The sequence below is a fragment of the Dendrobium catenatum genome, unplaced genomic scaffold (assembly GCF_001605985.2).
Source record: "Dendrobium catenatum unplaced genomic scaffold, ASM160598v2 fragScaff_scaffold_390, whole genome shotgun sequence".
NCBI classification, from domain to species: Eukaryota; Viridiplantae; Streptophyta; class Magnoliopsida; order Asparagales; family Orchidaceae; genus Dendrobium; species Dendrobium catenatum.
The window spans coordinates 5,625,237-5,637,538 of NW_021318852.1; the positions used below are offsets into that span (position 1 = coordinate 5,625,237).

The following is a 12,302-nucleotide window of genomic DNA, read 5'->3' on the forward strand; positions in this document are numbered from 1 at the left end:
ACTGTGTGTTGCTCCGATTTTCCCCTATCATGCGGTCTATTTCTCTTCCTTTTCATAGTTTGGTGGTTGTTGGTTTTTTGTTGGTTTTCTAAGCAGATCACGGTTTGATGGCGGTTAGTTTTTTGCTGGTTTCCTAGGCAGATCTCAGTTTAATGGCTGATTGATTTTCTAGCTGTTTGGTTCCCCATGATGTCCGTACCCCTCCCTTTGCTACTTCATATATTATGATAGCTCTTATTGGTTGCCTAGGGGACGACACTTTTATGGGGATGTTGGACTCTTTTTTCCCTTATATATGGGGACTGTTTGTTGCTGTTTGAAGGAGGTTTTTGGTGAAGTGTTTACATACAAAATCTGCGGGTTTTTTAGCTTGTGAGCTAGCTTCCTATTCACTTTTCCTCTTATACTTCGTCTTGGTCTTCTTCCTCTTCTTCTATTTCCACAGTAACGTCCAACTGTATTCTTCTTCTCTTGTGCGCTTGGTGGTGTCTGCTACCACGTTTTAGTTGGTATTTGCCGAAGGAGGATAGACTTGTGCCGAATCAATTTAGTGGTGGATTCCGGGTTAGATCTTTCCTTGGACACCTATCCTTTATTTTAAAAGCATTGCAAGTGAGGTGACCACTTGTTGGTTCTTCTGAGGGTAGCTTTATCTTATCTTTTTTTTATTTTTTTAATTATTTTTTTCCTTCGAATTTTGTAGTAGTTTTCTAAATAGCCTTGTTTCTCCTTTACGCTTTATTTTGTGGATGTTTATGAGTTATTGAAAGGAAAAATTCCCTATTTGCTTTCCTAAGTGTTCTCCATAAAATTTTAGAAACTTAGGTCGCATCAATGAGCCAAATTTGCACTGAGAAAAGATCGGCTCAAAATCAAATCCAAGATGATTTAATTATAAAACAATGTATTGAATCACATCGGTGGTTCAAGCATTTATGCTATACCCAAAAACTTAATAATTAATTTAGAACAAATATGCTATAATGGTAAGATATGAAAATCTCCCTAGACCCACTATGAATTAATTTCTAGCATTATCCCTATGTTAAATCCTGTAACTTGTGAATCCTGGCCTAATGCATGTACAAATAAGATTGTTCGTACAAATCTTTACATATATTGGATATATTGATAGTTCAAAATCTACTTACATAATTCATCAAATGCTCCACAATTTGTGAAAATGAGGCCATAATCAAATTAAATCGAATTCTTTCCCAAAATATTATTCTTAACATTTTTGCTCTATTTAGATGTTTGAAATTTTGAGGAAAAAAAAATGAAAAGAGTAGTAAAACTTAAATCAATGACCATAGATTCATAATTACACCCCATAAACTACTAGGACTTCAGTCCAACTCCATAAAATTTCCTGAACACAAAGCAGGTCTTAATTTAACAATGCATCATTAGCTTGTCTAATAGTGTAACCATAAAATTATATGCATTCACAAGATTTATTAATATAGTCACCATGCCAAGCAGCACAAATGCATGACAAATTGCAAAAGATAATGCCACAATAAAATCAAAATGAATTACTTTCCCAATCCGTTATTCTCAACATTTTGGCTCTATTTAGATGTTTGAAATTTTGAGAGAAAAAAATGAAATTACACATACAACTTAAATCAATGGCCATAGATTCGTAATTATCCTCATAAACTATTAGGATTTCATTCCAACTCCGTAAAATTTCCTCAATAAAAACCAAGTCTTTATTTAACCATGCCTTCATTTGCTTGTGTAATAGTGTAATCATAAAATTTTAAAATTATCTGCGTTCAGAAGTTTATTAATATAGTCACAATGCCAAGCAACATAATTAATAGAAATTAGATTCAAAAGGCAAGAGCTATTAAGGAGGCCTGAGGCATAAATCCTACATCTTCATCCACTTTCTGCTTGACGGTTGAACATGATAGAATCCAACCAACAAAAATGGGACAAATGATACAACCAAAACACGTCAATTTAAAACGGATCCTAAGATTTTCATGTTTCCAACATTTTACCCTATTTTATAATAAAAAGGTGAAAAAAAAAACTTCCAATTTTCTGTAAAGTACCACATATGTTGCAAACACGTACTTTTCAGGATTTTTAGTAAATAAGCCACACGAAATTAAGGATAACTTATACTTGTTAATAATAACATTTACATATAGCTTATGTATCAATGGTCGATGGAGATCATAGGTTCTTTGTCATTCCTGATAAAAGTCAAATACCTGTGTACAAGATTCTAAAACAGAAATCAATATGTCCAAACCAAAGGACGTAAGCCTCAGTCACCCAACTGGAAAACTATTCAATATTCAGCGGTTACAAGTTTAGCATTTCAAAAGCTATAATTTCGTGATTTTTATGTAAGAAAATATCATGGTATTCCACCTTACGCACTCAAATATCAAGCACGTAACTGAAAAAATAAATTCTCACTTAGACGCACGTAACTGAAAAATAAAATATCAGGCACTTAAATAGAACTTTAAATGTGTTTGATTGAAAATTTAAACTGCAGTACTTAATAAAATAAAAATAGTTAAGGATGACTGCCAAAATGGTACCTATCTGGGAACGTTAGAAGTTATGGAACGTTCAGCCTTTCACTCCTACCCATGGAGATAACTAACAGAGCAAGATTCGCTAAGATATTTGAAATATACTTATGATGAGAGTTATACCACACTTTTATACTTTAAAATGCATCTCACTATAAACGGAAAGTTGCATTAACTTACAGAAAACAAAAGCAACAGAATCTGAAAAAAACTTACATTACAAGGGAAAATCATGAAGCAGAGCCGTTCTTCTGAACCCATACTTGTTTCTGTAAACACAGAAGAAAGCTATTAACATAAATCTTTATTAGTGATAAAGCCACTTCAGGATACTAAAAAAAAATGCTTTCCACAACAGTTTACTCACTTCATATGGAATAGGGCCTCTTTTTGATGGCTTAGCCTCCGCTGTACTTGCAGAGACATCCAAATCTTTTGAACCATGTGTCATTCCCCGACGGACTGCATGCCTAGTGACACCTAAAATAATATATCTCCCATAAATTCACCATCAAAGCAAGAAAATGCAAAATAAACATGGTAAATCACTATAAAGACTGTTCATGTATGTCGAGAAAACCAACCATTGTCCAAAGAAGCATGATGCCCTCGTCCAACTCCAAGCCTCTTAGATTCTGAACTTCTATTACCACCTGGAGTATCAAATTTCTTATTTCTATGACCCGCTCCTATTTCATTGCTTGGGAGAAAATTAGTGACGTGTCCTACAGTCACAAAGCCAATATGTTCTCAGTAATAACTATAAGCTTCTGACGCATTTGATGAATGCAAGAATAAAATGAGGGAAAAAAATCCTGCTCACCTTGAAAAACATCAGAGCGATGAAGGGGTGCCCATACCCCACGATCAGGTCTATCTTTATTTCTCATGCGTTTTTCAATCTTATTATCCCTGATGGATACATTAGCATACAATTCACTTGAAGCAGCCTTATCAACTTTATGTGATTTTCCATCAGCATCAGAAACAAAAGTGTGTAGTGAACTGGAAGCATGATCCTTCAAATTTGACTGCTGGACAGGTGGTCGGGGAGGGCGCTTGTCATTCTCTATGTTAACCGTAATAAATTGATGATCTGGTTGAGATGCCGACACCTGATTCCCTTCCTTGGATAATATGCTTTTAATAATTCTTCCAGGCACCTCAAGCCGCTGAATCTGTTAAGATAAGCTGAGCCCAGTGAGTTTCTGGTTAATGATTTTACAAGCAATAAGTGGATATCATTAGAATATCAAAATCAAACAACTTGCCAACACAAAAAAAAAATGAAGGGAAAAAGAAATGCATTAAGACAAATTAAGACATGGAGCATTGATGTTTGCTTACATGAGAACCTTCACGTTCTTTTCCTTTCAAAAGCAAAAGTGCCCTTTTCCCGGTTTCCACAGCAACAGAAACTCCGGATACAATTCCATTTGTAACAGTCCCTACAAAAATGAACAAAGAGGACCAAATAAAATTAAAAAAGAACGTATAGATATAATAAAGAGAGATCCAGTCAACAGCGTGCACGGAGAAGCAAAAGCCCTAATATGGATAATATCAAAGACAAAAAAACTGAGGAATAATTATTGATTTCAGGCATATAAACATTCCGTGTTAGACATTCTCATTAATTCTCAATCAGCAATATCCTTGTCAAGCAATATATAATTAGAATACCCACATTACTCTTGTCCATATTTGTCAGTGGTGAATGACGCACCACGGCACAAAGATAAACGTGGAGCCATGGCCCATAGCGTATGGCATGGCGCGCGCCTTTTTAAGCATGACGCACAATAAAAAATATTTATAAATTAATTTTCTATACCATTAAATAACAAATAATTGGTTGATTAGACTAAAATTTAGGCATAAAAATCCTATCAAATAGAAAAAATGACGATTTTAAATCTTACATAAACTTACATCAATAGATTTAAGCATAATTTATCCTTAAACCAGCCTAAATAATAGCTTTAAATCCTACAAAAAAAAATCCTCTAAAGTTTTTTGATATTTTATTAATTTGAAGGCTAATTAATTAATAATTGATTATGATATTAATATATAAACCTTAAAAAATTAATTATAATTTATAATTTGAAATTTATAATAGGTTAACAAAATAACGTGTGCCATAAGTGCCTTGCGCCATGTGCCATTGCCCATGCGTGACGTAAATAGCGCGCGCTACTTTGATGCGCCGTGCCATGACAAGTAAATAGCCCCATATGTGTGCCATGCCGCGCCGTGCGCCACTCTGCACCGTGCCCCATGGCGCGCATCATTTTGCGCCATTGACATGCGTGCTCTTGTCAGTATGTGGGCATATCGTTTTGTAACTATAAGCATTGAGATGTAGAGTTGGGAAAGGGGTAACCCCAATCTTCTCCATAGGTTAGATCCAAACTTTCCTAAAGGTGTATGGTACTTAGTAATAAGAAAGGCACCACTAAGACATTAACATGAAGAGTTTCAAGGGACGAGTGGGGTCCAATTGGAATCCCAAAGGTCAAAATTTCATATTTGGGAAATTTTGGATTGGGAACTTGGATGAGGAAGTGGTGGTGGTGGGCTTGTCGTGGGCGGTGGAAGGGGAAGGGGGTTGACCAGTAGTTAGGGCGGAAGAAGGTGGGAAAGGGGAAGAGATACAAGGGAAAACCAAGAGCTCACATTAATGGGCTGTTGGGTACTTCATTGCCTTCTCCTAAGGCTACACCACTCAACCACACTCACTCTCACACAAGAAAAGAGAGCAAAAATCAGAATTCATTCAAAAATAATCTTCATCCTTACCGGGGGGCAGAGCCATTATATAGGCACCACTTGATGTAGAACGAAGGGGGTCATGTGAATTTAGAATTTTCAAATTAATTGGAAAAGGGAGGGAAGGGGTCGGCCAAAGAGAGAGGGAAAGGGATAGGGTGTCTAGATTCAATGAATATGAAATTTGAATTGATTCCAAATTAATTTCTGATTTACCCAATCCTTAATTGAAGGAAGGCTTTCTAAAATTAAGCTAAATGATTTAGGAAAGAATTTGAATTTTTAAATTCGTTTGAATTTGAATTCAAAAACTTACCAAAATTAGAACTTAATTTAGGAAAGAATAAATTTTAGAGGAAAAGGGATTAGATTGAGAGCATTAATTGAGGGGAATTAATTAATATGTGAGAGAAAATGGGGGCGGCCAAAGGAGGAGGGGGAGAGATGTCCACATACGATGTATGTGGCCCAAGGCATTAAATGAGATTTGATATTAAATCTAAAATTGATTTAAGATTTAGAGGAATTAGCGGAAGGCTTCCAAAAATAGATTTGTTAATTCAGAAAGGATTTGAAATTCAAATATCTTTGAATTCAAATTAGAAACTTTCCAAGTTAACAATAGATTAATTTAGGAAGGTAATAAATAGGCTATTTTGAATTCAAAATTCAAAATTTGAGGAGGGAATAGGCTAGGGGTGAGGTGGTCGACCGGCTATGGAGGTGGAGAGGTTGATGTTTGATCCAAAAGAAAAGTTAGCCAAAATAAAATAAAAAATAAAAACGGGTGCTAAATGGTGGAGACTAGAGATGAGAGGATGGAGAACAAAGAAAAAAATAAAATAAAAATGATACAAATCATGAGCTCGGACTCTTCCTGCGGCTGGTGGGTACTATGTTGCCCTCCTTGAGGGATTTCAATCCACGAGCCCGAATCCATCCTGCGGTTGGTGGAAACAAGGTTGTCCTCCCATAGGACTTTTCCTCTCCAGAACTCACACAGAGATCAAGACAAAATGCACCAATTCTTTGTTTATTAATAATCCATCATTACATTACACAAACAAGGGCCTCTATGTATAGGCCTAGGAAACCAAAACAAGACACATATGCCCCTATGGCTTACATAGGACGACCCTCTTAAGTGAGGGTAAAAACGAAAAATTCATAATGAAAATAAAAATTACAAATAAAATTTAAGATAACGTGGAATGATGACGGTCGTTGATCTTCAGCTCCTCGGATAGGCATGCACGGTTGGATGTCCGCATCATTCTCCCGGGGTGGAAAAGAGCTCGACTCCGTTAAGTTCGCATCCCGAGTGAGCAACCATGCTCTGATACAAACTGATGTAGAACGAAGGGGGTCATATGAATTTAGAATTTTTAAATTAATTGAAAAAGGGAGTGAAGGGGTCGGCCAAAGAGAGAGGGAAAGGGGATAGGGTGTCCAGATTCAATGAATGTGAAATTTGAATTGATTCCCAATTAATTTCTGATTTACTCAATCCTTAATTGAAGGAAAGCTTTCTAAACTTAAGGTAAATGATTTAGGAAAGAATTTGAATTCGAAAACTTACCAAAATTAGAACAACTTAATTTAGGAAAGAATAAATTTTAGAGGAAAAGGGATTTGATTGAGAGCATTAATTGAGGTGAATTAATTAATATGTGAGAGAAAATGGAGGGCGGCCAAAGGAGGAGGGGGGAGATGTCCACATACGATGTATGTGGCCCAAGGCATTAAATGAGATTTGATATTAAATTTGAAATTGATTTCAGATTTAAAAGAATTAGGGGAAGGCTTCCAAAAATAGATTTGTTAATTCAGAAAAGATTTGAAATTCAAATATCTTTGAATTCAAATTAGGAAAATTAATTTATGAAGGTAATAAAGAGGCTATTTTGAATTCAAAATTCAAAATTGGTGGAGGGAATAGGCTAGGGGTGAGGTGGTCGACCGGCTATGGAGGTAGAGGGGTTGATGTATGATCCAAAAGAAAAGTTAGCCAAAATCAAACAAAATAAAATAAAAACGAATGGTGAATGGTGGAGACTAGAGATGAGCGGACGAAGAATAAAGAAAAAAATAAAATAAAAATGATACAAACCACGAGCCCGGACTCTTCCTGCGGCTGGTGGGTACTACGTTGCCCTCCCCGAGGGACTTCAATCCACAAGCCCGGATCCATCCTGCGGCTAGTGGAAACAAGCTTGTCCTCCCATAGGACTTTTCCTCTCCAAAACTCATACAGAGATCAAGACAAATGCACCATTTTTTTTTAATTAATATTCATCATTACATTACACAAACAAGGGCCTCTATATATAGGTCTAAGAAACTAAAACAAGATACATGCCCCTAGGGCTTACATAGAACGACCCTCTTAAATGAGAGTAAAAATAAAAAATTCATAATAAAAATAAAAATTATAGATAAAATTTAAGATAACATGGGACGATGACGGCCATCGATCTTCAACTCCTCGGATAGGCATGGTCGGTTGGATGTCCACATCATTCGAAAAGAGCTCGACTCTGTCTAGTTCACGTCCCGAGTGAGCAACCATGCTATGATACCAAACTGATGTAGAACGAAGGGGGTCATGTGAATTTAGAATTTTTAAATTAATTGGAAAAGGGAGTGAAGGGGTCGGCCAAAGAGAGAGGGAAATGGGATAGGCTATCCAGATTCAATGAATGTGGAATTTGAATTGATTCCCAATTAATTTCTGATTTACCCAATCATTAATTGAAGGCTTTCTAAAATTAATCTAAATGGTTTAGGAAAGAATTTGAAAATTCAAATTCGTTTGAATTTGAATTCGAAAACTTACCAAATTTAGAACAACTTAATTTAGGAAAGAATAAATTTTAGAGGAAAAGGGATTTGATTGAGAGCATTGATTGAGGGGAATTAATTAATATGTGAGAGAAAATGGGGGCAGCCAAAGGAGGGGGAGAGATGTCCACATACGATGTATGTGGCCCAAGGCATTAAATGAGATTTGATATTAAATCTGAAAATGATTTCAAATTTAGAGGAATTAGGAGAAGGCTTCCAAAAATAAATTTGTTAATTCAGAAAGGATTTGAAATTCAATACCTTTGAATTCAAATTAGGAACTTTCCAAGTTAACAATAGATTAATTTAGGAAGGTAATAAATAGGCTATTTTGAATTCAAAATTCAAAATTTGAGGAGGGAATAGGCTAGGGGTAGGGGTGTAAACGAGTCGAGTCGAGTCGAGTTTTGGCCCTTATCGAGCTCGGCTCGTAAGAAAGAAAGCGAGCTCGAACTCGAGCTCGAGTCGAGCTCGACAGTCGAGCTCGAACTCGAGCTCGTGTCACTGTTAACGAGCTCGAGCCGGCTCGCCAGCCATGGGGGGGAATTTTTAAATTTAGGCGGGATTTTTAAACTTTAAGCGGGATTTTTAAAACTTTAACAAATTTTTTATAAAAATATGAAATATTTCACTTTTAAATAAAATTTAGGAGATTATTATTATAATTTTTTAATACTTAAATTTAATAAATAAAATAAAATTATTTTTAAAAATATTAATATTTAATCGAGCCGGCTCGCTCGCGAGCTACGAGCCAAGCCGGTCGAAGCTCGGAGCTCGTGTTTACTAAACGGCTCAAACTCGAGCTCGAGCTCGACTCGCGAGCTCGATAGAGCTCAGCTCGCGAGCACCGTATAAACGAGTTCGAGCTCGAGCCGGCTCGCGAGCCGGCTCGGCCTCACTTACACCCTAGCTAGGGGTGAGGTGGTCGGCCGACTATGGAGGTGGAGGGGTTGATGTTTGATCCAAAAGAAAAGTTAGCCAAAATCAAACAAAATAAAACAAAACGGATGGTGAATGGTGGAGACTAGAGATGAGAGGATGGAGAAAAAGAAAAAAATAAAATAAAAATTGATACAAACCACCAGCCTGGACTCTTCCTGCGGCTAGTGGGTACTACGTTGCACTCCCCGAGGGACTTCAATCCACGAGCTCGGATCCATCCTACGGCTGGGTGGAAACAAGGTTGTCCTCCCATAGGACTTCCTCTCCAGAACTCACACAGAGATCAAGACAAATGCACCAATTCTTTTTTTTATTATAAATCAATCATTACATTATACAACAAGGGCCTCTATATATATAGGCCTAAGAAACTAAAACAAAAAATATGCCCTAGGGCTTCCATAGAGCGACCTCTTAAGTGAGGGTAAAATGAAAAATTCATAATAAAAATAAAAAATTACAAATAAATTTTAAGATAATGTGGAAACGTCGATCTTTCAGCTCTCCTCGAATAGCATGGACGGTTGGATGTCCGCATCACCACCACATGACAAGACAAAAAAATACAAATGCCCTTTGGGCTTTCAACATAACATTAAGGAAAGTTCACAAATGCCCTTGGCTTATAACATAAATTCAAGAAAAATTCACAAACTAAATTAAACCACATACCAACACACATAATAACTAATATAACGACTTAATCGTGGCCGTCAATCTACGACCCCTTCTATGATAAACTTTCCATGTATTGATGTCCACATCAACACAATGAATATGATTGTGGTTTATGTTGATAGTTGTCTTATTGTCACAATATAATATTATTAGAGTTTTGCCATAAGTGAGTTCCGCTAGAAATAATTTTAGGCCATATAAATTCACTGTTCAAATATCTGAGTTCAACTTCTAAAACTACTCCTTGACAAAATATTTGCTTCTTACTTCTCCATGCTACAAGATTACCACCAAACCTAAGTACAATATCTAGAGTAAAACTTTTGTCAACCATAGAGTTTGGCCAATTGATTTCAATAACTAGAGTACACAATGTTTATTATGGGTTCCTTTTAATATTTACATATCTATATAACATTCAAGGTGCTTTTTCATAAGTTGCATACAGAACTAATCATACTAATCGCAGCGACAATGTTTTGTCTGGCATTAGTAAAATAAATGACCTTTTCCACTTAATGTTTGATTACTAACTTTATCAATTAGAGAACTTCTTCTACATTCTCAATTTTTTGGATTAGTTGAATGTCAATAAGTTTGCTTCCCATCAAATCAGTTTTTCTAAAAGATGAATGACATATATTTTTTTTAGAAATATTCATTTACTACATTTATTTCTAACAATCTCTATTCCAAGAAAGTACCAAAGTGGACGCGAGATCTTTAATTTCAAACTCCTTAACTAATCTTTTTATCTCCCAATCGTAATCTCCTATTATTTGATATGATCAAATATTACACAACAACAACATCAAGCTTTATCCCACTAACGTGGGTCGGCTACATGAATCCTTTCTCCATTGTCCTATTAAATGTCAAATTCTCGTTTAAATCTAATAAAGAAAGGTCATTCCTAATATTTTCTAACCAAGTCTTTTAAGGTCTGCCTCTACCTTTCTTAACATAAGTCAAATCTAATACCATCTACTCTCATAACCGGGTCATTGGAAGGCGCCGTTTTATATGACCAAACCATCTAAGGCGACTCTCTCTAATCTTATCTTCTACTGGAGCTACTCCAACCTTTTCACGTATATGCCTCATTCTTTATCTATCTCTAAGGGGTAAAGCACTCATTCACCTGAGCATCCTCATCTCTGCCACACTTAACTTAGTTTATGCTTTCTCTTTAATGCCAACATTCAGCACATAAGCATTGCAGCCTCACTACCATCTTATAGAATTTTCACTTAAGTTTAGGGGTACTTTTTTATCACACAATAAGCCCGATGCATTCCTCCACTTCAACCATCCAACTTGAATTATGTTGATAATATCCCATCATTTCACCATCACTCTGAACAATAGATCCAAGATATCAAAACGTGTACTCTTATTAAATGACTTTGATCGCCCAAAGTCACAACCCCTCAACTAGGTCTATTACTACTAAAATTACACTCCATATATTCCGTTTTAGATCTACTCAAGCGAAAACCTTTAGTCTCTAATGTTGACCTCCATAATTCAAGTTTACTATCAACTCCTCTCTAGTCTTATCACAAGAAGAATACATCATAGCAAAAAGCATACACCAGGGTACATCTCTTGCAAATGTCTAGTGAAACATTCCATGACTAAAGCAAAAAGATATGGGGCTTAAGGCTGATCCTGATAAGCCAATATACAAATACTTAAATTAAGCTACATCTTTTTGTATGTAGAACATATGTATCAAGATGAGGCTAGCTTGAAATCCTTGCAAGCATAATAGTTTCAATGAAACCATTCAAGCCATGCTTCTAGATTGATTTTTTTTAGGCCATAAATAGATTTTTATTGGATTTGGATATTTGTTTTAACTTCTCAGGAGCACTTGACTGCCTGAAAGAAGATCCTTGCCAGATTTCTTCAATTAAAGTCTTCATTGAAGTGCACATTTCATTCGACATCAAGTTGGTAAAAAGACATTCCGATAAAGAATTTGCCATAAGTGTTACCTGAACTGTGTTACGCTTTGCATCTAATATCAAAAACTTCTGAGTGGTCCGATTCCCATTAAGCTGCGGATGAAAGCCTTTTGCAACCAAACCCGTGCATTGATCTATAAATGGATATATTAAACTAATATTTGGACATGCACAACCCATATTACACCCAATTGGGATTGCTCCCTTATTTTATGAACAACTTCTCATTTCCATTTTTTTAAGGCCACCTTTTTCAGTCCTTTTGAGATTTCAATCATGTTAAACTAAAAACGAAAAGTTTTTAGAAGAAAATGAAAAAAAAAAAAAATTCACCAATACATGTTATAGGGGATGTTGAGTAAAGAAGAATAGCCAATTCTTTCAATAATATCAAATGAAGAAAGTTTGTGAATTAACTGAACCTGCAATTTGAGTAAAATTCATGCCAATATTCAAGAGGTTGAGGATTTTCGATTATTTGTATATTTCTTCCTCGTTAAATTCTCAGTTGTCCCTTGCACTAGAGCAC

At 35.8% G+C, this 12,302-nt stretch overlaps 1 protein-coding gene across 1 annotated transcript in view; it reads right to left on the reverse strand.

Annotated features, from left to right (window-relative positions):
* Nucleotides 1-12,302, reverse strand: part of LOC110097530 (regulator of nonsense transcripts UPF3) — a 40,217-nt gene that overhangs the window by 2,898 nt on the left and 25,017 nt on the right. Inside the window, exons 8-12 of the mRNA XM_020823952.2 lie at nt 3,912-4,012; nt 3,388-3,742; nt 3,149-3,289; nt 2,932-3,044; nt 2,781-2,833 (exon numbers count right to left, since the gene is read on the reverse strand). Coding sequence (XP_020679611.1) covers nt 2,795-2,833; nt 2,932-3,044; nt 3,149-3,289; nt 3,388-3,742; nt 3,912-4,012 — 749 coding nt within the window. The 3' untranslated portion in view covers nt 2,781-2,794. The remainder of the gene's footprint in view (nt 1-2,780; nt 2,834-2,931; nt 3,045-3,148; nt 3,290-3,387; nt 3,743-3,911; nt 4,013-12,302) is intronic.